The sequence below is a fragment of the Notolabrus celidotus genome, chromosome 1 (assembly GCF_009762535.1).
Source record: "Notolabrus celidotus isolate fNotCel1 chromosome 1, fNotCel1.pri, whole genome shotgun sequence".
NCBI lineage: Eukaryota > Metazoa > Chordata > Actinopteri > Labriformes > Labridae > Notolabrus > Notolabrus celidotus.
In genome coordinates this window covers 35,782,479-35,808,544 of record NC_048272.1, presented here as the reverse complement: position 1 = coordinate 35,808,544, position 26,066 = coordinate 35,782,479, and the positions used below count along the sequence as shown (strand labels likewise).

The following is a 26,066-nucleotide window of genomic DNA, read 5'->3' as shown; positions in this document are numbered from 1 at the left end:
ATTATGTCACAGTGGCAAATAAAAAGAGCAGCTCTGTGGAATCAAACACTTCCCAAACCTCTGAGCTGCTGCAACATTTGTCTACAAGTACACACCTATTTCATACGTATTAATGTAAGCAGGAAAGAGGGTGACTGCTAATATTACTGACATTTAAAATGAGAGACAACAAGAAAGAGTGAGGAATAGATCGAAAAACACGATGAATTAAATTGTTTTGCTGTAAAACACTACTACTGTAAAATACTGTAAAGAAGCCTTAGCTTTGCCAACTCATGTCTTTTCCCTCTGGCTTTCTTTCTAATTATCTCACTGTTCCAAATCACCTCAAACAGGGACCACTTTTAATTCCGAACATGCTTCGTCTTTGTGGAGCTACACATTTAAAAACCACACCAGAAACACCTTCCTCTGTGCTCCGGTGTGATCAGAGAGGCCCTTTACGTTTTTTTCTCAACACAGCAGACAACGCTGCTAACACAGAAATTTGTTTTCAAGATATAAAAATTGATGCATAGAATCTGAAGTTCAGCCATAAGACACTTCTGATTGTTACCTGCTCTTGCTGTTGTCGAGCCAGCTCCATCTGCTGCTGCTGTTTCTCCAGCAGCAGGGCGGCCATGTTCCTCTGCTCAGAGTGGGCTCCCAGGAGCTGCTCCCTCAGACCGCTCAGCTGGTTGATCATCATCATCAACTGGAGCTCCTTCTCTGCCAGAGACTCTTGGGTTCCTGGAGGGTCAGGGGGTAAAGTTTGGCTTAGAAATCTGGTTATAGCTGTTCGCATTTTAAGACAAACTGTTCCATGGCTGCATCGTAAAAGGTCAGCAGACAAGTTGTGTAAAACACAAGTTGTCTGCATGAAACAACTTTGGCTTCAGTGGGCAAATGTTTCATGGATAGAAATCTAAAAAAAACACTGAACACTATCAGCTAAACAACAAAAGGCAGATAGACAGAGAAGTAGCTAGTGAATAACTCCTGGTGTCTCCCTTATTAAATTAAGTGCTGCACCATTAATTTCATTGTAATTGCAATTACATTGTGAGAATGTGCAATTACATTACTGCATAAAAGGCTGCGATTTGCAATTTAAATAAATGTGTGTGTGTCTGTAAACGCTAAAACGCTACAACCTCTCCTATGATTGTTTGAAGTCTGTTTGGTTACGCTCGTCTGCTGCTCTGACTGTGTGTGTGTGTGTGTGTGTGTGTGTGTGTGTGTGTGTGTGTGTGTGTGTGTGTGTGTGTGTGTGTGTGTGTGTGTGTGTGTGTGTGTGCATGCGTTGTCACATGACTATACAGCGAGGAGACAAAGTGACCAACATGGGTACTGACGAGCAGGAGCATGACAAGCTGGCTGATGCAGCTTGAACTGGTGGTCAAAAGAACCGCCATGTCTGCTACAAGGGTAAAATTTGAAGTCAGGTGCAGAAAACTGTTTTGCAAAATGTTAAAAAAGTTAAAGTTGTAACGTCTCATTGCACCGTCTCAACACCTGAGAAGTGCCACTGCCTTTACACTGTGGGAGTTTACTGAAGGGCCACATCACTGTTGTCTTTGGACTTCAAGGGAATACATTTACCTCCATGGGGAAAAAATCTTTAGTTAGCCTTTGTAGATAAAGTTAGTTTGAATGTGTTTGAAGCACTAATTTAATTCATAATCATTTCAATAATTTTCATTTGCCGACTGTAAGAAAGGAAAAAAGAACGGGACATCAACGTTATTAAAGAAAAGTTCTTAGTTATTAAGAAAAGAGCGAAACATCATCAACATCAACAAGGCTTTGTTTATAACAGGTATCGATTTTAAAATGCACAACCAAATATTTATTTATTTATCTTTTATGTTAAATTATTATCATTTACTTTTTTATTTTTTTTCATAAATTCACTTATTCTGTTCTTCTTATACAGTTAAAAACATCAGTTGCTTTAATTGCTTATATTGATCTTCTGTAAGTGTAAAAATTCAAATAAACAGTTCCTTGAAAAAAAAATGCACAACCATTATTGCTGTGTATATGAGACTCTGCCTCCAAATTACAGCTTGCGGACTACATTAGTCCTGCATCCCTCGAGGCCCTCTTGTTTGTCTCAGATTTTGCTTTATGTTTATAGAGGGATAGAGGGATGCAAGGAACACAAGATTTAACTAATGATTTTGACAGCAAAGTTATTCAACTTGTGCTGAACACGAGCTGCATAACTTTAAAGTGTTACAGAACACGTTTCAATCGAGCAAGCAAGACAAATGTTTGCACATTCTCATAGTAATATGTCAGCAGTTAGGGTTTAAAAGTGGTAAATAAATGGTACAAAGATGTTGGTAGTGTCTGTAAGCTGACCTTTCAGTTGTCCTGCACCCCCTGTGCTTTTATCCAGAAGTTTCTCCTTCCAGTCAGCATTCAGCAGCTTCTCAATGGTGGGCATTACTGTTAACAGAACACAACAGGTGCTCAGCAGAACCACACTGAGATGCAGTAGATAGCATAAAAAATATTTTCTGTCAAATAAAATCCATCTGACACCAAACTACTCTCTCAGCCTCTCCTCTGCCTTCCTAATGGAATTGATTGAAGAAGGGCAGAGGTTGTTTGTGTGTCTGGGAGAAGTTTTGAGTGTTTGAGTGGATCAATATTTGGACAGAGAACAATTCAAGGTCAGCGAGTGGAGAGAACTTGAGAAAAATTTAAGGCGAGGAGTGTCGACTGGTGAAAGACTTGAGGGCAGGGGGAGTCTCACGGGGAGTCAGGGAGCAGCCGTTTACCCTGTATGTGAAAGACTGAACAAAACTCCCGTCCCTCAGAACCCATTCAGGAACCCAAACAACACCCTCGCTTCGGCAGACAAACTGTCACTTTCACGTATCGATTTCCAGCAGATTGCATTGTTTAAAGCTGAATAGCAGCAGCATGTAGTGCACTTAAATACATAAGATATGGAGTCATCTAAGTGTGATCGCTGTGAAAATTGTATGGAGGTTTGTATACAACTCTAAGAGAGAGAGACCCCCCTAGAAGGAAATAAAACAGGTGCAGGAAGGAGAAAGACTTGGGAGGTATACTGACACTGTTTCAAATCCAATCAGTCATTTATTTCTTAATTGTATTGGTCCTCAGTACTTTCAACCCTTGGACATGTAAATTAATGACACCATCAACAAGACAGCGCCAGATTTTTTGTTTCTTTTCTTGCTGTATCTGTAAAGTCAATCCACCATAGTGATTCATATTTTGTATTTAGGTTTAATTTAACCTTTTGAAATATTCCTCCTGGTTAGATGTTTGAAATGTTCTTATTTTCTGACAGGATTCATTTTAATTCCTGTTATTAATCAGCTTTGAGAATACTTGATAATGATTGGTCAAAACCCTGTAACAACAGCGATCAATTTTCTCATCAGAGAGCAGCCTGAGGAGCTACTGGGTCCAACCATCTCTAAAAAGGGAAATCCTGTCCTGCTGATCACTACAAAGTAAATTGAACCATCATCAGATTCTTGCTCACCCTGTCAGGAATCTAAACTGCATAACCCCTCACTCACTTTACATTATCTCTGACCTAGTCCTGCCATACTGTGCTGTGATTGGCTAACCACACTCTCTCTACTCCCCGAGATTCCTGTCTCTCTTCAGCTGTCCGATCCATTAAAGTCTAAAGTGCCAAAATATAGCTTTAAAAAGAAAAGGTGTGTTCAACATGACTCGTAAACTTCTTGGATTGAGATTATTCTAACAAAATATTCATAACTAATGATCAGATTACAGTAAAGGTGGATAGGCTAACTAAAAAGAAATAAGATTTAGTCCATGAGGCGGACGTCTCTTCTCGTCTCTTAGAAATGATTTTCTACTTTATTTTTAGGTTGATATAAAAGACGTCATGAAACTACATATACCTACTAACTCACTGTCTCAGTAGAGATCTCAGTACAATGTCTTATGTGTCTGAACACTAGTCCTGACACCACAGAGCAGAAAATGGATGTTTAGACTTTGGACAGACCTTCCTTGAAGCTGGAATGTCCCACAGCTCTGTCATGTGCCCTGGCCTCTTTCAGTCCCAGGGGGCTTTGCCTGTGAAGCAGCTCCTTACCTGGAGAGCCCTCCTGTTAGGACGCAGAGCAATGAGTGATAGTTTACTGACAAAGCATCAAAGCAGGACGTTGAAAAGTATGTTTCATTTTTGCAACATCAACATGTCAAACCCTCTGCACCATCCTTACCGAGGGGGAGCAGGAGAGTGGTGGGGTCAGCTGGCGGGCCTCCAGTGGATGATTCGCTGACCAATCTCGTGAGGGAGAAGTTTTAAGAGGATCCACAGCGGTAATGACTCCACCCGCTCCACTGGTCTCCTCCTGTTCTACTTTGACACCTACATCCGCCATGCTGACATCCCCGCCAGAGAGGAGGTGCAGCGCTGGAGGGCTGGGCTCAACCATTCTGTTGGAAGATAAACACACAACCCACAAAAGAAGGTGTCATATGGGTGTGGTGAGTCTTGGGCACATGCCATGCTTCTTTTGATTTGGTAGCTGCTGGTATCATCCGCAGCACAGACAGAGATCAAGATACCGACAGAGATACAAGATAACAAGTTGAATCTACTTCTGTAGAACAAAACGATTCTGTGGGCTTTATGAAGCTGTGCAAATTCAACAAACATTTTCAAGGACGCCATCAGGACAGGTGTTTTTTTTTTAGCTTAATATTAAAATCAGCCCTGTGTTCATAAAAGAAACACCAACATGCTGATAATTTGCAAAAATATTGTTTTTCAAGGATTCTTCATTCAGTAAGCACGATGCATAACACCCAGTAAAGCTGAGGTTGATGGAAATGTCAAGTATGTGAGGTATTTCTTCATTCACCAAAGTATTAAAATAACTCTCTTTGTCCTTGAAATGGCTCTCTGTAAAAAGATAGCTAATAACGTTGAAAGGTTTTTTCTCAGGACATTAAATATTTACCAACGTTAAAGGCAATCCACCAAACACCTGTTGCCATTTTACCCACTGCAGCTGAACAATTACCCTACCAGTGGAGCAACAGGGGACAAAAAACATCAGAGGACAACTGAAGTCATGAAAATGTATCATCTAGAGACCTTGAATATTTGTTACCAAATGTTTTTGAGCTTTTTTGCTTTTATTTGACAGGGCAGCTTGGGACAGGCAGGAGATGTTGTGGGGGGGATGGCATGCACCGAACACTGTCAGGCTGGGAAATCAATCCAATGACAAGTGTGACAAGGAAAACAGCCGCTGCACACAGGATGCATGCTCTACTAGACTGGTGCCCTTTTGTACTCAATTTGATGGCAACCCATCCAACAGTTTCAAAGTTATTTAACTCTGAACTACAAGTGGTTACTTTATCATTGTTAGACCAGTATTTTCTGTTCCTAATTTCACAATGAATCCTCAGATTTCTTGCTAAAATATAAAAAATGACACCAATAAAAACAAATTTACCAGTTACTGATGAGGAGGCAGAAAAAGGGAATTTCTCAGCTGAGGTAAAATAGTTCTTCCATCTGTGGATTATGAGCTAATTATCAAGCCACAACCTCCAGTCTTGAAATATGAAGCCAATGCAGGAATACTAAAAACTGCAGTTCCTTGAGTGTCCACTTGAGGCTGGCTACAAAAGCCCAAGAGTCACATTCACACCCATTCAAAGTAGGCGATCTTTATAGCGGAGATAAACGTGTTTACAGCCCTGCTATACACACACTCTGTACGAGAGGTGAGTTATTTTATAATTCATTAGTTTTGAAGATATTAAGGTTACAAGTTTTGCATAACTAGGGGTGTGGCTGACTTGACTGACAGTCAGGTACACTGAAGCTGTGAGCTAGGAGGCTGAAAGCCAACCTAACTCTTGCTAGGTTGACCAAAAGTTAGGTTGAGTCAGCACTTCGAACATTTCTTTGATGAGCTTAAAAACTCTGCTTCAGAAACCAATGGGTGATGTCACTGAGACTATGTCCATGTAGGGTTGCAAAATTGGTAACTTTCCATGGGAATTAATGGGAATGTATGGGAATAAACAAGAATACACCAGGAACTTACTGAATTGAAGGTTGGCTCTAACCCTCAAAGACGGCCGCCGGTGGCCACAAATAGCTCTTCTTCTTAAATGTTTAATAACTTTTGAACCGCTGGTCCTATCAACAAGCTTTGCACATTTGTCTCATTTGCATATTCAGAGGCTGCGTGGTGACCGTGATGACGTCATCACATTTAGCAGCATTGATTCGTCAGGAAAACCTACCTAGTTTCTTCCTCTGAGCCAATTGGCAATGGGTGTAGATGCTTAGTACCACCCCTGTGTATCAATTGGTTCAAAATGTAAATGTCCAGGATGTGTTTCACCATGACAACGATCTACTCCACCAATGAACGTGTTTTTTGGGGGAAATTTCAATGTAAAGAGCAGAAAACAAGACGGAGAATCCGTATACAAAACCGGCCAGCAAAATCAAACACATTAGCACGTTATTTGAACTAACTCGACACAAAATAATAATGACAACACGAAGGTACACAACAGAAGAGGCACTGTGTCTAATTTTATCAAATTTTGCCGAGGAGTCATCTGATTCTGACGCAGACACAGCTGGGGCAGAGAGGAGGAGTGCAGCAGCTGCATCGATCCTTTCCAGGACATATATAGTATATATGTTTCTGTAATTTATGTGTATAATTGGTGAAGATCATCTGCACATTATGCTCATTTTTACTAAATAATTTACAGCTCTCTCATTATGTTCAGAGTTAGTGAAAATAATTTGCAATTTGTTTATTTGCACTAAGTGTATTTAAACTCATTTATGAAGACAGTTTCCACTATTTGTTACCATGTTTGCATGTGTTCATGATCAGAATGTATTTATCCGAAAAGTCACTTTTACCTCTGTGTCCTAATGTATCATATAATAACATCTCTACTTACTATCAGACCCTTTTTGGACACATCTACAGGGTCAGTAAATCAAACATAAGAATACACCTGCTTTTTCCACTAAAAACGCCTTTGAAAATACTATAGCAAATGGATGTAACTTGCTCAGTAAAGGTTTGATAGTGACAAAAATGTATTTGGAAGTCTAATAAAACACCTAAGTACAAATTTCTAATGAAACAAAACAAAACTTCCTGATGTTTTGTCTGAGTTCACAGTAAAAAATGACCTAAATTTCCAGACGATTTTTAAAAAACTTCAGTTTTTCATCCATTATCAGACAAAACTAAAGTAAAACTGGTACTTTAAATGCAGCACAGTGAAAGATAAGGTTCTCCTGAATAAAATGATGTATGGCATCTGATGCTGAGTGCTTCAATAGGTTAGTAAAACAAGATAAATACAGGAGAGTCTGGCGCCCCCAAAAATTGTTTTAATAGGAAACTTACATATAGTTGGGGAAAATATATTTTAGCATAATCCTGACTAAAACAACCAGATTTCATGAGAGTACAGTTGAATATCTATGCTATGCCTCAATCACATGCACATAGCACACTGCTTTTTTATTTGTATGTTGAATGGGACTTTTCTGGAGGGAGAGCGTCTCTTTTCATTTACCATTAGAACGGGACTTTGTTGGGATTGCATTTTTGTTAATTTTTGAATGGGTTGGGTCAGGGGGATGAGTAATATTTAACTCAACATTCATTTTTTTGTTCTTCAATGAAAGAATTGATTGTTCAATAAAATAGTTAACACTTGATAAAGTTCTACTTACAAATAAATCTGTTTTAATTGTATTATTTTGGATGGATATCTGCTTATAACAGTACAAATATTTATGCTTGGATATGATACCTTTCCATTAAATTAACCTCAATTCCCAGTTAATTCCCATAAATTCCCATGGAAAGTTTCCAAATTGGAATATTTCCAAAATTCCCCAGCTTAACTTCCCATGGAAATTTGCTGGAAATTTTCCACCCCTTTGCAACCCTATGTCCATGTTTTATACAGTCTATGCTAATTCTGTACAGATTTACATGGCTACATATATGAAGTGACTCACAAAATTGGTCTTTTAAACACAAACAATATGCAACATTACGGTAAATGGTCAACCAATTTAGTGTGGACCACTGTCTGCTACTGTATACCCTGTAAACTGTGAGTCTGTAACAGCACCATAACGAAGCTCCACCATCAACACACTTTTGCACTTATATATTGATCCCCCAACTGAGCAGTATTGGTGTCCTAGTGTCTGATTTAACAACATGTTATGGAGTTGCAAAGAGGCTCAATGTGTAAACACACAGGGCTGCTCTATCTCGCCTGCTCCACTTGTTCACAACACCTCTGTTACTACCTCTCAGGCAAGCACAGCGGTGGGAAAAATTGGTCCCAACACAACACCTCTGTGACATCCTTACTGAAGGTGGCACATAAGTATCGTGCCTTGAATTTGCAGTATTGCATAAAGCTTGTGATCCTGATCCTGCTATATGCACTAAGTGATGACACCTTCTCTCGATGACCCCTCAGCTTTTTATTTTGTTTGCATCAAACATTCTCTGAAACACTTTTTATATCAGGAAACACAGACATGTCTGAAAAGCCAATCCTTGACTGGGCAGGTTCTCTCACTTTACTTACATTAGGTTGTTCGTGGTTCTGTTACCACCACTCAAAGAACAGCCAGAAATGAGTTTGTGTGTGTGTGTGTGTGTGTGTGTGTGTGTGTGTGTGTGTGTGTGTGTGTGTGTGTGTGTGTGTGTGTGTGTGTGTGTGTGTGTGTGTGTGTGTGTGTGTGTGTGAGACAGTGAATTATAGGAGGTTACAGGGAGGCAGACAGACAAGGCCTCTGCGAGAAAGAAAGGAAGAGAGGACAGGTTTAGTGAGAACGGTCTGAACCACAGTGAACTTGAGCATATCAACTCAAGCTTGTGTGTGTGTGTGTGTGTGTGTGTGTGTGTGTGTGTGTGTGTGTGTGTGTGTGTGTTATTTCCCAACTCTGCAGTAGGAGGAAAGAAAAACACAGCAGACAGCAGAACAAAACAAACAGAACACACAAGGGCAAAAAGTGCACATATATATTAAGAGGCAGAAAAAAAGCCATTGTTGGAGCCGGGGAACAAAGGAAGCTGGGACAATGGGGGAGAGGCTGACAAAAGCAGCCGGCCGCAGGAAACAGGCCGGATAACAATGCCAGCGGAATGTGCCGACCAACTCGGGAACACGGTAAAAAATGCAGAGCGCCACCGTTCTGCGGAAAGCATGATAATGATTAGAGCCTCCCCCCCTCCCCTTCACCCAGCTCTCCCAGCCTGCACACTGTGATTCTGAACAAAGCCACCTGTCTGCCAGGGTCCAAGGCTCCAACCCTCTGTGATGTATATGCATGTGTGTGTGTGCGTGTATGTGCTGCACCAATAAAACACAGCTAAGTGCCTAGATCACAATGTGAAGCTACCGCAGCAGAGGCCATCTGATTGTCTAAAACGCAGAGATACATTTAATCCACACAGGAAGTGATCAACAAATCAAGTAGTGCATACGTGACTTCAAAACAAGCAACATGAAATGTGGAAGAGAGATTTGGACTAAAGCAATAGTAAGTCACAGTCTGATTGATTTGTGGTTGACGTCTTGGCACAATCAATCTATTGTTCTGCTCTAAAAACCTTCTTAGAATTAAAGGTGTGCACATTTCTTGCAAGTAAACCGCAATGTTTACCTTCTTTGTTTTTCAACAAAACATATTGTGTGTTTCCCTGGGACCTAACCGGCGCATTCAATGCATTCTCCTCCTCAGAGGAAGCTGATTGTTCACTTTGTTTACATCCATGTTTGATAGCTAGCTCTCCTCTCATTACCTTTAGCTGGAGGAATGCCAGATCTCTTGGTAAATTGTTAGCCATTGTTAGGCCTTAAAATAGCAGGTATTCATATGAATGCCATATGTGTGTTGCGACTGTGACACTAGATACAAACAAAACAATTCAAACTATTGCTTTAAGTTGGCTAGGATGTTCCAGTATGCAGTAGCACCACATCTAAATATAGTCCCTTGGTGTAATGGGACTTTTCTGGCATATTTGGACATTTCACCAGCTGCCTGTGCCTAGGGTGGTAAGGATATATCACAAGACAGAACAAAATTTGTATTGCGATATTATTATAGTAGAAGGCGCTATCTGCGTTTCACTCTGCTTGTTCAACATCATGAAGTCTCTTTCGCTGCTCGCTGGCGGCAGCAGGTGAAGACCGAGCAGTTCAGGATCAAGTCTGGGGTATGGCAGCATTTTGGCTTTCCCTGATATTCCTGAAGAAAAACATGTCAATTCCAAGCCAGGGGCATAAGCTGCACTTTAGTTGATTTAAAGGGATTGACCTTATTTACCTTATTTGTTTTAATATTTCATACTTTCATTTGGGATTCCTTCACTTTCCATTTCTTTAGAATTGTTCTGAAATTTTCCAAAACGGTATTTTTGTACGGTCATTTTGAGTTTTTTTGCAAGGTGCTGAAAAAAAGTGTGCAGTGGTTTTATTTGAGTTATAACACACCTTAAAAATGAAAACGGATTACTTTATTTACAAAGAAATATAAGAGAAAAAATATATATTGCAACTGTCCATATCTGAGAATTGAAATAAAATAATAGTTATTTAAATTTTGAGTTCAATCCAGTTTTCATGAAAAACGTTAGAGATGCCTGAGTGAATTGTATCGTGAACCAAAAATCAGGATTCAAATTTAATCGTGGATTGAGTGTATCCTTACATCCCTACCCCTTGCTGATTCATAAAAGCACCTAAAATACATTGTTGCAGCGTTGCTCCGCCTCTTCCCGTTGTACTGTTCTGAAGCCAAAAAATCCCGCTCCTGGGCGAAGCCATTGTGCAGCCAGAGCCTGTGAAGCCACTGTAACAAGCTCCGCCCTACAGCATAGCGTCACAAGACGCTGTGTGTCCTTTGAAGTTTCCCTCTACGGCGGCTGTGAATCAAAGGAAACCCGGAAGTAAAAGCCCGTTCTTTAAACTCTAATAACTAACGGAAAAGAAACTTTTCAGAAAAAAGAAGCCTTGGACACAAAACAGTCAAATACTAACTACATATCACCAGAGCATATGGATGAGAGAAACATTCATACGACGTGTATTTATTTTTTAAAGTTTGACTGCTCAGATTTTTTTGACCTATACTGCAGCCAGCCACCAGGGGGCAGGCACACTGCTGAAGGCTTTACCACCAGGGCCGTATCCGGCTCGCTTGGTTGTAATACGGTGTTCCTGCCAGACGGAGGCTATAGAGCCTCAGAAGAAGAATGCTAACTGCATTAAATAGCAAAAGAAAAAGAAACATTCAAGACAGACGCAGCAATTTTTTTTCCGTTTCTGAATCTGTCACTACAACATACGTATTTCCACAGACTGAGCATGGCTGTAAAATGTAAACATACATGCCACGCCGCATCACAGAAACACCAGCGTAAAGATCGAGACAGACGCTGTAAGTGCCGCTACTAGCAGCACCTCGTCCTGCTGCTGGATAATGCAACTGCCACACAAATGGGCTGTTAACGGGACAGGGGGGTGTGTGTGTGTATGTGTATGTGGGTGATTGTTCAAATTATCATTATTATTATTTTGGCTTAAAATGCCCATCCCTAATATAAACAAGACTAAAGTGATGGACTTACATTTTGCTCTCACTGCTTGTTGCCCAGTTTCTTTTAATTAAATGAACCAGGTATACACCTTTGCCAACATTAACTGGAGCCACATTAACTGGAGTGCTTCCTTCAACCAAGCCACAAGAAACAAAAAAACTGCCAGGGTTCTGCCAAATGCATAATACTGTTAAAACTGCATTTCAACACTGTGCCACTTGACAGCCAAAGCTCTAAACCTGCACAAACAGTGTGTGTTTGTGTATTTACCCTTTTGAGTCATAATCAAACCATCTCACACAGCTGATTGCAACTAAAAAGCATTGCAGCACATTAAATACTACAAGCAGGGCCAACAACAGCACTCGAACTCATCTGGTGCACCTGCTTGACTACTGTTGACATTGAACACAATACCACACTCAGTCATTTGTGTGTGTTTTGTGTGTTTGTGTGTGTGTATATTTCTATTCCGCCTTGTTCCCAGGTCAAAAACTCAAAATTTCCTAAACAAACAAAGAAATCTGGTTTGCTCTGTAATTTTAGTGTCCCATCTTAACATGTCAGAGCATCAGCTAACAACAGCCTAAAACCCTTAAGGATGTGTATGAGCCTAATCCTGTCTGATTGCTATTTTCAGGTGTGGTGTGTTTTTTGCCGAGTAGAGAAGAGGAATGAGGATGGAGGGGTGAAGACGGGAAGATTTAGAAGCTGTTTAGACAACATCTCAGCAGCCCCCATCAGCAAGGGGTTGATTGTGTGTGTGTGTGTGTGTGTGTGTGTGTGTGTGTGTGTGTGTGTGTGTGTGTGTGTGTGTGTGTGTGTGTGTGTGTGTGTGTGTGTGTGAGTTTTGTCCCACGCTGGAAGTTATTCTTGAGCCTCCCCTCCACGTTCCACACAGGCTGGGCTGTAGAGCTGCCACAGGTGGCTTTCACACGCCTCTGCACAGAGTGTGTGTGTGTGTGTGTGTGTGTGTGTGTGTGTGTGTGTGTGTGTGTGTGTGTGTGTGTGTGTGTGTGTGTGTGTGTGTGTGTGTGTGTGTGTGAGTGAGTATATGTGTGTGTAACCCACAGCAGAGGTATGCTCAGAATCTCAGCGACCCACAGAGCTGCTGACAGCAAGGAATGCGTCAAGGTGCGTGTGTGTGTTTTACAAGCACAAAGGTTTTTGTTTTTTTTCAAACAATGCCTTCAGAGTCTTAGAGGGAACAATGCAAACCAGTCAAGGTTATGGCTTCCTTTGCATCGGCTTCATCTACTCAAGCACACACTTGGCCTCTCTGCAGCTGACTGCACCCATGTGGAACCCGACCTTGTGGATGTATGTAGTGCATGTGGTGCATGATTTAAATAGCATTGCCTTCCTTCAACATTATCTGATTGAGGCCTGTTTTCAGACCACCAACAGTGCTGTCCAGCTTTTATAGGTGCTCACTACATGCCGCTAAGAAATCACAAAAACCAGACCTCAGGGCAGCTGCGGAGCAAAACAGAGCAGATAATTACAGACTTCTGAAGCTGCTTTCTTTGGATGAAGAAAAGAAAAACTCTTGGATATTACTGTTTGTAGTGGGGAGTTCAGATCACAGAGGGAATAAATTGCTCTGTAGTTTGTTTTCAATGATGTCTGATAAGAATGATTAGGAGATGAACACACACCTGTTAGGAACATCCTTAAAGACTGGTGACAGTGCAGAGGAGATTAGATTAAAGGGATAGTTTGGATTTTTTGAAGTGTGGTTGTATGAGGTACTTGTCAATAGTCAGTATATTACCCTCAGAGGATGGTGATCAGCTCACCCGGCATGGAAACTGCTGCAGTCCATTTTCAGCTGATTTTAAGAACTCCAACCCAAACACTATCCTCTATTTACAACCTTTTCAGGAAGCTCATTCGTTGCTGCACTATTCTCATCACATACAAATGTTCCTCCACCTGCAGCACACTGATCTGATGTTCAGGTTTATGATATATCCTATGAGTCATCTTCACTTTTGAAGATGCACCTCCATTTGGCTTTTCTGATTTTCTAATTTAAATTCTGAACATTGGAGAAAGTCAGTAAAACAACCAGACGGTGAGCGATGCAGACTGCAGCTGTACGTGAGCCACAGGTATCCTCTGATTCATAAAGGTCATGATGAACTGTCGTTACCAAGTGCCGCTCATGACAGTAAGGGCACACCCACACCAGGCAATCAATCCCATGCCCAGGCATGTTTCACCCCCAAAGGCCAGTGTGAGTGATCTGAACCGTGCTCAGGCACACGCTACACTTCCTTGGCCTTGGCAGAGTTAGAAGAGGTCGGCTTCTGTAAGGTTGATCATGCCAGAATTAAAGCAAGGGTAGGTGGACATGACATAATGATGCAACCGCTCCTATCGCCACCTCGCATAATAGATATAGATGATAAATAATTACCATATTTGTCTAAGTACAGGACTCTTTTTTCCCTTAAAATACATCTTTCAAAAAGCCTGATCGCTTATTCCAGGACTACACCTTTTTGTGCATTCATGACAGTGCAATGAATAACATCTTGTTATTTTTATTTTACTTAGACTCTCACCTCGTGTTACTAGATGATGACATATGCACAAAAGGTAGGCCTGATTACGCTTAGTCCCACTTGGACAGTTGGGCCCAGTGTGAGTGCACCCTAAGTAGCTCTCTCGGTTCATGTGCATGGGCTCAAAGTTTCCACATCTATACCTCCAGGTAACTTCAGATCTCTCCTGCTCTACAGTTAGCACAGAGGTCTCTCCCCTCTTTCCTTCAGTCCACTGAGTTTACACTACCGGTCAAAAGTTTGGACACACCTTCTCATTCAATGGCAGGGTTCCCACTCTTTTCCAGAGATCATTTTCCCGGACATTTCCAGGACATTTTCAGTGATGATCAAGCTGGTATGACAGTCTAAATTGAGTTCCTAATTTAGTTCCTAAATAGTCTAATATGTTCCTCTCAGTGGAAGTCTACATTGAAAGACGTGCAGTCTATGGCTATCCATGAAATCATCTCTTACATACTTAAAAATTATGGCAAATTAATTATAGAACAATGCAACCACAGATGTACAGCACTTCACTTTATTAGTGCAACCAAGTAACAATGATGGGCAACTCTCATCTCAGCTTTCTCTTTTCTAAAGAAATATAAAATGAGCTAAGTAAAAAACAAAAGAGCCAGCAAAGGAATCTGGAAGCTGCCTTACTGAAATAAATAAATAATAATAATGATCAGAGGATCAGTGCTTAAATTGACCTAAATAGAACTGAATGACAAAAATGGCCACAAATGTTGAATGGGGATGTGTTTTTTTTTAACCTTGTCAGGTCGCATGCAGTCATGTTGGAATAATTTTCCAGGACAATCTGTGATTTTCCAGGACATTTTACTTTTTCTCCCATTTTCCAGGTGTTTTCCAGGACTGGAAAACTGGTCAACTGTTTTCCAGGTTTTCCAGGACGCGTGTGAACCCTGAATGGGTTTCGTTTATTTTAATTATTTTCCACATTGTAGATTAATCCTGAAGACATCAAAACTATGAAATAATCTGGTTTTGCCATAATCTGGATTACAACAGTAGTCAAATAGAGCTATCCATTGTGTACTAACCCTACCTCTGAACAACACAACTGGTGGTCTCAAACACATTAAGAAGGCAAGTCATTCTACAAATGAACTCTTGACAAGGCTCATGTTAATTAGAAACCATTCCAGGAGACCACTTCATGAAGCAGACTGAGAGAATACCAAGATTGTGCAAAACTGTAATGAAGGAAAAAGGGGGCTACTTTACAGAATCTAAAATATAAAACATATTCTGCTTTGTCTAACACTTTTTTGTTCATTCAATAATTCCATATATGTTCTTTCATAGTTTTGATGTCTTCAGTATTAATCTACAATGTTTACAATAATTAAAATAAATACAAACCATTGAATGAGAAGGTGTTTCCAAACTTTTGACTGGTAGTGTAGTTCTTCTGTAAACTCTACTCAATTAGTATGTCATAATGTATCACTGTTCAGTTCAGTTGTACTCTTGTCTCTTGAGAAGGCTGCGGACCCGAACAGCTGATCAGTGTGCTGCAGGCAGAAGAACACGTATGAGTCGTGTTAAATAATGTGGATGCACGACACACTAACCCAAAGCTCCATCTGATAGGTCAGCTGTCTGCACATAAGCTTCAATGCATGATAAAAAATTTGCTTAGAAATATTTTCCTCTTATTCGTGTTATTTCAGGCTTTCTTTTCCAAGCACTGATGGTGCCTGCTGATTTTTCAGAGGACATCTTGTGCACAAGCGGCAACCTCCTGTGTTGAAAAATAGAGACAATTTAATAAAAACTGTATTTCCTCTAGTGTTCACTTGATGCGGTCTCTAATAACAAATGAACCCCATGAGGTCCAACGTTAAAATACTAAATATAACAGCAGAAATAAAGATGTTTACAGCCTGGTACAAAAAAATAGTTCTGATCTCTATCGCTCATTTCTTTATTTGTAACAATAAGATGGAGCTGAACTACTTTGAAAATCTGTTTTCAAATATGGAAACAGCCTACTCACGCACCATGACGCCTCTCCAGAAACCAACGTGTGACGTTACTGAGACTACATCCATGTTTAACACGGTGTGTGGTTAGTTAAATCAATGATGAAGTTTCAAATCTGATGAGTGTTGATAAATGGCATGAATGATGAACAAAGTGCAGTCTTTGTCACATCAGTCAAAGAGACTCTCCAAAGGGGAAAAACTTTGAAATTTGACAATTGAAACCCAACGAAACACTAGAGATGTGGAAATTATAACCAAAAAACGTATGCTATCTGTTTACCTCTACAGTAAGACTTTGTGTTGACTGACCCTTTAAAGCAGCTTAATGTGACTTGCAAACAGTCCAGCAGCAATTAAAGTTGTGCTGTCCCCCTCTGAGTACTTACAGGGGGGCGATGGAGGATGACAGTGGACGGAGGGAACATGCCTCTGCGCTCAGATAAAAATCAGCTCCTCTCCTGTGAGCGCTGACAACCCTGAAACTCTACACTTCCCACGACACAAGAATCACTTCACACAAAACCTCAGTTACCCAACAAGTTGTTACACGTAAAACCCAACATTTCCCCCTGAGGGATTGGCGATGCAAATCCCTTCTGTTGTTCTCTCTTTCTTCTCTTCTCTTCTTTTGTTTCCTCAGCCTCTCTCACAGCTTTTTTTCTTCCCCCTCCCGACAGGAGCTTGTTGGTTTTATATCGTCCTTGTCGCTCTCCAACTCCTGCCTCAGGCAGAATAGCAGAGAGCACAACAGACAGAGACAGAGTGCCAGGAGCCGGTCTCAACAGTTATGAGCAGCAGGATAAAGTGTTAAACATCTAAACAGGTTCACTTGGTGATAAACAAATAAAGACGCCCCATTGTGAGCACTGAGACTGACAGTTGTAATGGCAGAAGATTCCCTGCAGGAACAAGCAAAGACAGAAAACCACAAGACGTCTCTGGCTGTCAGCTGACTGGAGCACAACAGCCCATCAAACAATAACAACTAAGACGCACATCAAATTCATCTCACATGCAGATCTTTGCATATTCTTCTGCCACTGTCATTTCTCCTGCCCCTGAATAAGAAACTGTTCTCAGATTTCTCACAGCTCATTCAGCTGTCCACAGCAGAGCTGCTACAGTAGGTTTCCAACCTGCTGTGCAGTCGTGTTAAGACAAGTGTGAACCAATGCATAAACAAATGTTTGGGGAAATGTTCACAGTTAGCAGTATTTACTCAGGGATGATAAAACAATCCAGCCAACCATGCCAGATAGTGGCTGTCTGCTCACAGGGCCTGGCTCAGGCTGATCACAACGAGAGCCTCCAGCAAACTGAAACATCACAGAAAGAAACCACATCTCATCATCTCATCTACAATCTCCTTTTTTTTAGCCTGTGACTCATCCGGGTTCTGCTAACCTGCATCTTCTCCTCTGATTGTAAATCAGCAAGCTTTGATCCAGCCAGTCAGAGAAACAGGAGCAATGTCAATTCATGACATTGCATATATAAACTTAGTTCAACTTTGGGAAGAACTTATTTTAGAACACATCACTGAGGCGGCAAAGCAAACTTTTTTATCATCAAATATTCTTCTTGGTACTTTTTTAATCAATCATTCAATCCATTTAGCTTCAGAAATTTAACAAAAACTTCAAAAGTCCAAAGTGATGTCTTCAAATTGCTTTGTTTATCCAACCTACACTTTTCAAAACAAAATATTTCATTCAGAAAACGACAGTAGCATCACACTGAAGAAGTTAAAACCTGAATCACAGAAATTATATCTTCATATTTAGCCTTTTTTTTTTTCAATGAAATAATGGATTTACTGATTAACCAATGCAGCCCTGCAAGTTATTAAAGAAAAACAGAAAAGTAAACTGTCGTAAAAGCAAACACTCATCCCTCCGTCCGTTCTGATACTGACCTGTTGAGAGGGAGTAGAGGTGAGGAGATCCGGCAGTGCTCCCAAACTGAAACAGAGCTGCTGACATAAGTCATGATGACCGGTTCTCCCTCACCATAAACGCTGGTCTTTTCTACTCCTCTCTTACCTCCGACCCAGCAAACCCCTCCCCTGTCCTCTCCTCATGCCCCCCTCTCTCCTCTCAAGAGGGGGAGTACAAAGAGCCTCTTCAAATCCCACCGAACACAGGCTTCATTTGCATAATTAGCATGCTGTCGCAGGTAACCGTTGTTGCAGCTCCAACATGCATGATAACGATCGAACACGAACCCGCGAACAGGTGTGATAGCAGTTTGATAAGAGCATCTTCAGGACCACAAACTTTGATTATGATTTCCTGGACGTAGCGGGGCTGAATGTGAGGGGAAGCGGGTATAACAGGGCCGAGTTGTTAAAACATGGAAATAAGGCAACATGTGGACAACATATTAAGATCAGACTCCACTGATAACACTGTTTTCTATGATTTTGTAATTGCGAGGTACAGGAGTATCAAATTCTAGTCACAATACATAACTATTGAACTAAATCCTCTCACTCATACTCTCTCTGGCTCCAGCTCATCTGGTTTTGGAGTTAGTCAGAAACCATATTTTAAGATACATCATTTCAATCTCTGAAAACGGAAACTTTAAACTGTCTTGCCTTGTTCGAATGTCAGATCGGTAGTTTTCCTTTTGCTCTGACATGAGTTGAATGCACGTGCACAAGCTTCTGCTGTGCTAATATGATTAAAGGGGTGGATCAAAAACACTACCGTCACATTAAGCTGCAGGAGCTGCCTTGTGTTTGACATACGGCTGCTCAGACAAAAACAATAATCAGATGTTTGTTGTGTTTTTACGCTGTGTTATTAAAAAGCAAATAGTCTGATGCACTTGTATTTTACCACATGCTGCACATCTTAACCCGGCAACCATTACCTCATTAACACTCGTAAGCCTCTCTCTCCTCATGCTCACTCCGTCCCTCTGCTTAACTAACACACACACCTCCTCCTCCTCAACTTTGTTGAGGTCTAAGTTCCCGATGATGACGTTTTATAGCCTACTGGTCTCCAGGAGCGTCGGCTCACCAGGAAAATACCCACAATGCCAGAGTGCCAGTCTGGTCCTGGCTGTGGCTCGGCTCTCTCTCCTTCTCACTGTCAATAGTTGAAGAGAGAGCAGTTTGAGGGCCAGAGCCCACGCTGTACTGAGAAGGAAGGAAAGGAGGGTACTCCCGAGTGCAGCGTGGCAGGAGGAGTGGTGATCTTTTATCTCCATTATCTTGTTGATAGGAAGCTCAAACTGTAGTCAAAATTGAAATTGTATTAATCACGCTACTTTGACATACTTTATCACTTGCTTAAAATTATTTTGCTTCAGTGGTTTTATTCTTTGATAACTTTGGGGCAGCACACCTTGGTTTGAACATTGTACTCATTGAAGGATGTAGCCATACACGCTGCTCTGGTTTATGACCCGGGGTCACAGCCTTTAGTTCAACTTAACCAAACTTTGACCTCCAAGACATCCTTCAAATAAGCATTCTTGCATTGTGGTAAAAGTTATAATGTTTAACCCCAAAATGTAAAGTAAAAATCATGTAGGACATCAGGCATGTTTAAAAAATGTACAAGAGTTGAGATACTATGACTTGGCCCAATGCTCTGGTAGCCCGCAAAGACCTCGACAGCAGCCAGCGGCTACTTGTTCTTAAATGTTTGATAACTTTTGAACCGCTAATCCTATCAACAAGCTTTAAAAACTCAGTTACAGTGGACATTCTTGGCTTTCCATTGATACCTTATTGTTTTATTCAGTACATTCGAAATAAATTCAGGAGAGTCTGGCGCCCCCAAAGATGGTCTAGGTCTTAAAGGTTTAAAAGAAATAGACATTTACCTTCCCAAGTATCCTGATTGTTTGACGATTACAAAGTCAGAGTTTTTGTTTTCTGAGTTCCTGGAACTCCTTAAAGTTAGTTCCTTTCTCAATACTCAGACTTAAGTATCAGTAGATACAGGGTCCCCATTGAACAGTATGTTTAAAAAAAACAACAACACAATATTGGTTAAAAAGTACTGGTTGTTGAGAGTTCACTAGCTTTGACAAATATCATATTTCCTGTTAGCAAACATTATCTAAACGAAAATCAGAACTGAAATTGTTGCTAGGCTGATTAAATATAAGATTAGATAGATGCATCCAGTATGTTTATGCAGAGCTACAGTTATAGCTTGATTAGGCACTGTTTTAGTCCCAGTGCACAAGCACCAGGCTAGAATCAATGTGGCTTATTTAAACATTTGACCATGGGTTCCCAAATCCTGCCAAGTTAACACATCTGTCAAAAAAATGCATGTTTCTTTATCAACAGATTCTCACTCACCAGAAAGACTGTGTTCTTCAGCCACCAGGTTCTTCAGATCACAGCGGTGAGTCAGTCCTGGTCCTGACTTTCTTCCCTCTCTGACTGGGAGGAAGAATTCCAGGTTTGAATTGTCTATAACTTCAGCGCTGAGCTTCTGTTGTCCAAGTTTACGCTGACGATTTCTGTTGAAAAGAGCCAAACGTTAAAATCTTGTTTTCCTCTTTGAGTTTAATTCAAAAACTACACATGCAGCATGTGTTAAGATTTATAAACACTCAGAGGAACCCAGAGCACAGGAAACTCCAGTTTTACACACACACACACTGGAAATGAAGAGTTAGAGAGCATGGCAAGTTCCTGATTATCTGACACAATCATAGAGCCACAATAGGTAAGTCAGCATTGAGGCCATCTAACCATGCTTTGTTCCAGAAACAATGAAACAGAGAATGAAAGTCTGATACATTCTGAGACATTTACATACAGAGAGAAGGTTCACTTTTTCTCTGACAGCTGACTAAGTATGCAGTCTCATGTTTCTCAGAACTCACTGTGAGTCTGGGTCAGTTTGGGGTCTGCAGATGATGTTTAATGTAAATCAGCACTCGTCAGATAAATGTCTTTAGCCAGAAAAGTTGAAGTTATAGTTCAGAGGAGATGACCGAGGTTTGAATTCAGCATTTAGCCACACAGGTCAATGTGGACTTCTTTAAGTTTCCTTCTTTGTAAATTATGGATCTGAAGTTAGTTGAGATACGTTCTATAGTTAAAGCTGCAGTGAAGGGATTTTTTATCTGATTGTGAAACTGACTGAAATTAATAATGATGTCTCTTTAATGCCTATAAAAGCAAACAAGAACAGTAAATACTTCTATCTAGTTATATTTAAAGTCTGAGACCACTGGTGGGGGGTAGGTGTCAGACCAGGTGGATACCTGAATGCCACTGATATGGCCTTTTTCCACTTCCTCTGCAAATAATCTTGGTGTCTGATAAAACTGACTGGTTAAAGCGATCAGGGTGAGATGTTTGGTCAAGAAACACTAAATACACATGTAGAGGACTAAATCAGCGTTGATCATTTTGTCCACAGGGGGCGCCAAAATCAACACCAACTGAAAGTTCCTCACAGGACCTTTAATCAACCACAGTATATTAAATACACTATGTTCACAGTGTAATAACCTCATCTGTGAGTGCTTGTTGAACTTGTGTGTGTATGTACGAGAGTGTGTATGTGTGTGTATCTTATTTCATTGGGCTCCACAAAGAAAGTGCAAAAGAATTTGGTTGTATGAACCCTGCGCAAAGACGATAAACCAAGAAGCAACCTCCGGTCTGAAAATATGAGTCCAATGCGGATGTGCTAAAAACTGCAGTTCATCGAGGATCCGCTTGAGGTTGGCTCCAGAAGTACCAGAAACCACATACACACCAATTCAAAAAAGCCAATCTTTACAGCAGAAATAAACATGTTTAAAGCCTGGTTCAAAAAACAAGTGTAGTCTGGATAGCTCATTTCTCGATCGGCACACAATGTACGGGGGTGACTTTTTCCATAACACGGCAATTTCAAAGATATTGAGATTACGAGTCTTCTAATGAGGCACAGCTGACTTGATTGACAGGCAGAAACACTGTAGCTGTTGGCTAAGAGGCTCAAAGCCTGCCTCTTTACGTCACAATCGCTCAACAGCGGCAGTATGGCTCCTGCCGAGGATTGGCCTCAAAACAGCGCTTCGGAAACAGATGGGTGACGTCACGGATACTACGTCCATCTTTTATACAGTCTATGCGATAAACAAGCTGTTTTATTCTTACTATAAATTTATGATTTTCATTCATGTCAGCCCAACATGCCGCTTTAATGCTGCGTCTAAGGAGCAGAGCAGCTTCACTGCCACTCATTCGTTTCTGAAGACACATCTGATGAGTGTGTTTCTGTGTTGCAGTAGCTGCTGTAACCAAGAGAAACACTGATACATTGGTCTGAAAGGGGCCAGTTGACAAGGTCACCCTTTAAACCAGAACACCAGCTGCTCTGAAATGGTTGTGTTCCTGTCAGGTTCTTTAAACTTGAGTCCACAGTCTGAATATTGATTCTGACAACCGATCACTAAGCTGTTAACGGGTCTATTAGCTGAAAAAGACAGTCCACTCTGAGAAAACTCCAAATGAAATAAAACACAACATTTCAAACTCCTGAAACAGATCTGGTAACATTTCATGTTTTCTGCTTTTCCATCAGCTGACTTTGTTTTTAGGAGCACCACCTTCAAGACTTTGAGAGACGTTCAGTTTTTCAGTCAAACTTCAGGGCCTTCCATCAGAAGATTAACTCTCTTAAGATCACACCCAAAAGATTTATGTGAAAATTCTAATTCAAATTCTGTGTGTGTGTGTTTGACCCCAAAACACACACACACAGAATTTGAATTAGAATTTTCAATTTACATTGGAGAGATTGGTAACACACGAGCACACACCCAGAAACAGACACACACACATCTCTCCAACAATGCTTTCTGGCTGTGCTGACAGGGCCTCATTAGAGAATGAGCTCTCAGGACTGGAGACACAAAAGCCTGTGCCCTCTTCTCCTTTCCTTCCTCTCTCCTCTTGGCCTTTTGATGTCAAGAGCACTGAGCAACATAGTGCATAGACTGAAGAATAGGCTCATCAGGAATACACACTCAGTTTCCTAATTTTGATTTTTATCTTGCGTTGAGTGTGTTTGTGTGTGTGTGTATTTGTGTGTGTTTGGGTAGTGACCACAGAAACTACAAGCCCGGATAAGTCCCTGTTGTTTTGTGGTCACTGGTCTCTTCACTGCACAAAGAGCAGAGCTGGGAAATCCAGCACGGCGATTGAGCGATAGAGACATCACAAAGACGACATTTTACTCCCCTTTTTCCTCATGGAGATTAGGGGCTGCCCCACACAGGCCCGCCCAGTGCGTGCACACACACTCTCACACACACACACACACACACACACACACACACACACACACACACACACACACACACACACACACACACACACACACACACACACACACACACACACACACACACACACACACACACTAATACACACTCCAACACAGTTCCATCTTACTTTCAATTTCCCTACTGCATAACTATTAGATAACTATTAAAGCAGTAGGTGTTACCGTAATAAATGATTACGCTGATTCACTTACTCACTTTCATTTAGTCAGTGTGGAATTAATTGACACAGGAGTGGGACACTTCTGCCCTCTGACTGTGGTTTCACTTTCAACACAGAGTTTAGTTTACGGGATAAAAAGCCAGCAAGATTAATTTGATCTACAAAGTTTTAGGTTTAATGTTTAATAAAGAGGGTTTCTAAAATTGGAGGTAAAATGTGTTTAGGATGAAAAGAACTGCATCCATTCAGCAGCAGACACACTGCACATATTGATGCATGGCCAGGGGGAAAACTAGTCAAGTGTTTAATGCAAAAATCAGACAAGGAAGAGGATACAAATGAAGTTTACTAAGGAATCAAAACATCAGAACAGCCCAGCTTTGACAGGAGAGGAGAGGAAAAGTTAGAGAAGCAGGAGAAGGTAGAAGAAAAAATCAAGAGAAGTTACAGCTGGTTAGAGATGCATGATATTATTTATCCATATCAGCTGATAAAAGCAATGATGGCAGATATGAACAGCTGATAATGTGATGCAATAATTACATGTACATGATGACAGTTTCTGCATGCCTACAATGAGCTTCAGTATGTCAGCGTTTTGAAGTGTAGTAGCAAAAAAGCTATTTGCACTGCTTGTAAAGCACAGCTGATGCGAGGAGGAGCACAACAACCCTCCTTTCACACTACAAATTTAATTGTGCATCTCAAGAATGGTCATCCTGAACACCACCAGGAGTTTCTGAAAAGTCGGAACGAACAAACACAGCAAGAACTCGTCAGCGGCTTCCACTTCCCCCGTTCGACAAAGATGAGAAATAAAGCAGCGACAATAATTCTGCATTATAATATTTGATAAAGAATATGTTTATCATTTAAGGTAGAATCAAATGTTGTTTGTTTTGTTTAATCGCTTTCTGAAACAAATGGACTGTCACAATAAGAGTACCGTTTACATTCTAGAACAGGACAGACTTGTAGTTCTTTATAATAATAATAATAATGTGAAACACAGGAGCACATTCAGTGCAAGACTCATTCCCCCTAAATGCACTACAGAATGCCACAGGAAGTCATTCCTGCCTGTGGACATCGGACTGTACAACTCCTCCCTCTGATCCCTGAACAATGTCCTGTACTCCTGTACTGTGCAATATCCCTGCCCCTTTAACATCCTTGTATACTTTCATTCCCTGCGCATCTGTATATACTTTATTATTATTTTTATTTTATTCTATCTTATTTGATCCTGATTTTATTTTACTCTATTTTTATTTGATCTTATTTTATTCCTTCTTCTATTAACATCTATCTTTCATACTGTTTATAAGAGCTCTGTAATTTCCCTTCCCGGAATAAATAAAGTATTTCTGATTCTGATTCTGATTAATAAAAAAAGCAAGTATATATACATCAAAATCTTCAAAACTCCTCTATCATGCATCCCTAGTTGGTTAGAGTTCATCATCATTAGCAGGGAGAAACAGTCAGAGTGTTTCAGGAACCTTCAGGAAACAACAATTTAAAATCCAAACTTCAGATTTCAAATATAACTAAACACTAAACTGTGTGCAGTGAGTTATTTTGCTCACTCTTGACACCAAGTTAAGGATGATAAATTATAAAAAGACAAAATATTGCTGTATTTTTTATACATGTAGACTTGCAACTCCTTTTCAATCACCACTGTTAAGCTGCGATATGAAACATCCAGAAATATTCAACTCTGGGAACTGTGAACTAAAACTACAAATGTTTTAACAGGGATGTTTTTTCTGTGTTTATCAATACATGTCAGATTACTATTATTTTTTATTAATGATGCAGTTTAATTTTTAATTAATGTGACCTAGGTTGTTAAGTTTGTAAGGATATCAGGATTACATTGTAGGCACTGGGGAACACTTTACATCACAAGATTCAGAGGGTACAACATTAATACAACACAGACAGCTCTGTGTTGTCAAGACAGTTTTGCAAATCAAAAGGGAGAACAGGTGAAAAAAAGATCATGCTTTAGATTTGAACTGACATAAGTTATCTACAATACTGCTAGTAATGCTAATACTTAATCAGTCAAAACATCACAGATTGATTTGAAGTTTTAAGACCGGCTGTGTTTTCAGGATTCATACGCTGGTTGCACACCGGGGTTATAATCGTCAGTTTTTCTTCATCAGTTTGTCGGACTTATCAGCAGAAATCAGCTCCACTGGAGTTTCAGTTCTGGGTTTCTGTACTTCATTTTCTCCTGTTCCTCCCTGCAGTATCATCTGTTGCAGAACTGATCGGCTTAAGTATTAAAAAAGAATGAAGTGAACAGGCTGCACATGACTCACCCTGATCATGGTTCATTTCTTAAACACAACCACTG

General features: G+C 40.5%; 1 protein-coding gene across 2 annotated transcripts in view; it reads right to left on the bottom strand.

Moving 5' to 3' along the window:
* LOC117821460 (transcription factor SOX-13-like) overlaps positions 1-26,066 on the bottom strand; it is a 66,124-nt gene that overhangs the window by 20,289 nt on the left and 19,769 nt on the right. For both annotated transcript variants that reach the window (XM_034695737.1, XM_034695746.1), the window contains exons 2-6: positions 20,540-20,703; positions 4,227-4,443; positions 4,007-4,109; positions 2,347-2,433; positions 557-729 (exon numbers count right to left, since the gene is read on the bottom strand). In XM_034695737.1, the coding sequence (XP_034551628.1) occupies positions 557-729; positions 2,347-2,433; positions 4,007-4,109; positions 4,227-4,442 (579 nt within the window). In that variant the 5' untranslated portion in view covers position 4,443; positions 20,540-20,703. The remainder of the gene's footprint in view (positions 1-556; positions 730-2,346; positions 2,434-4,006; positions 4,110-4,226; positions 4,444-20,539; positions 20,704-26,066) is intronic.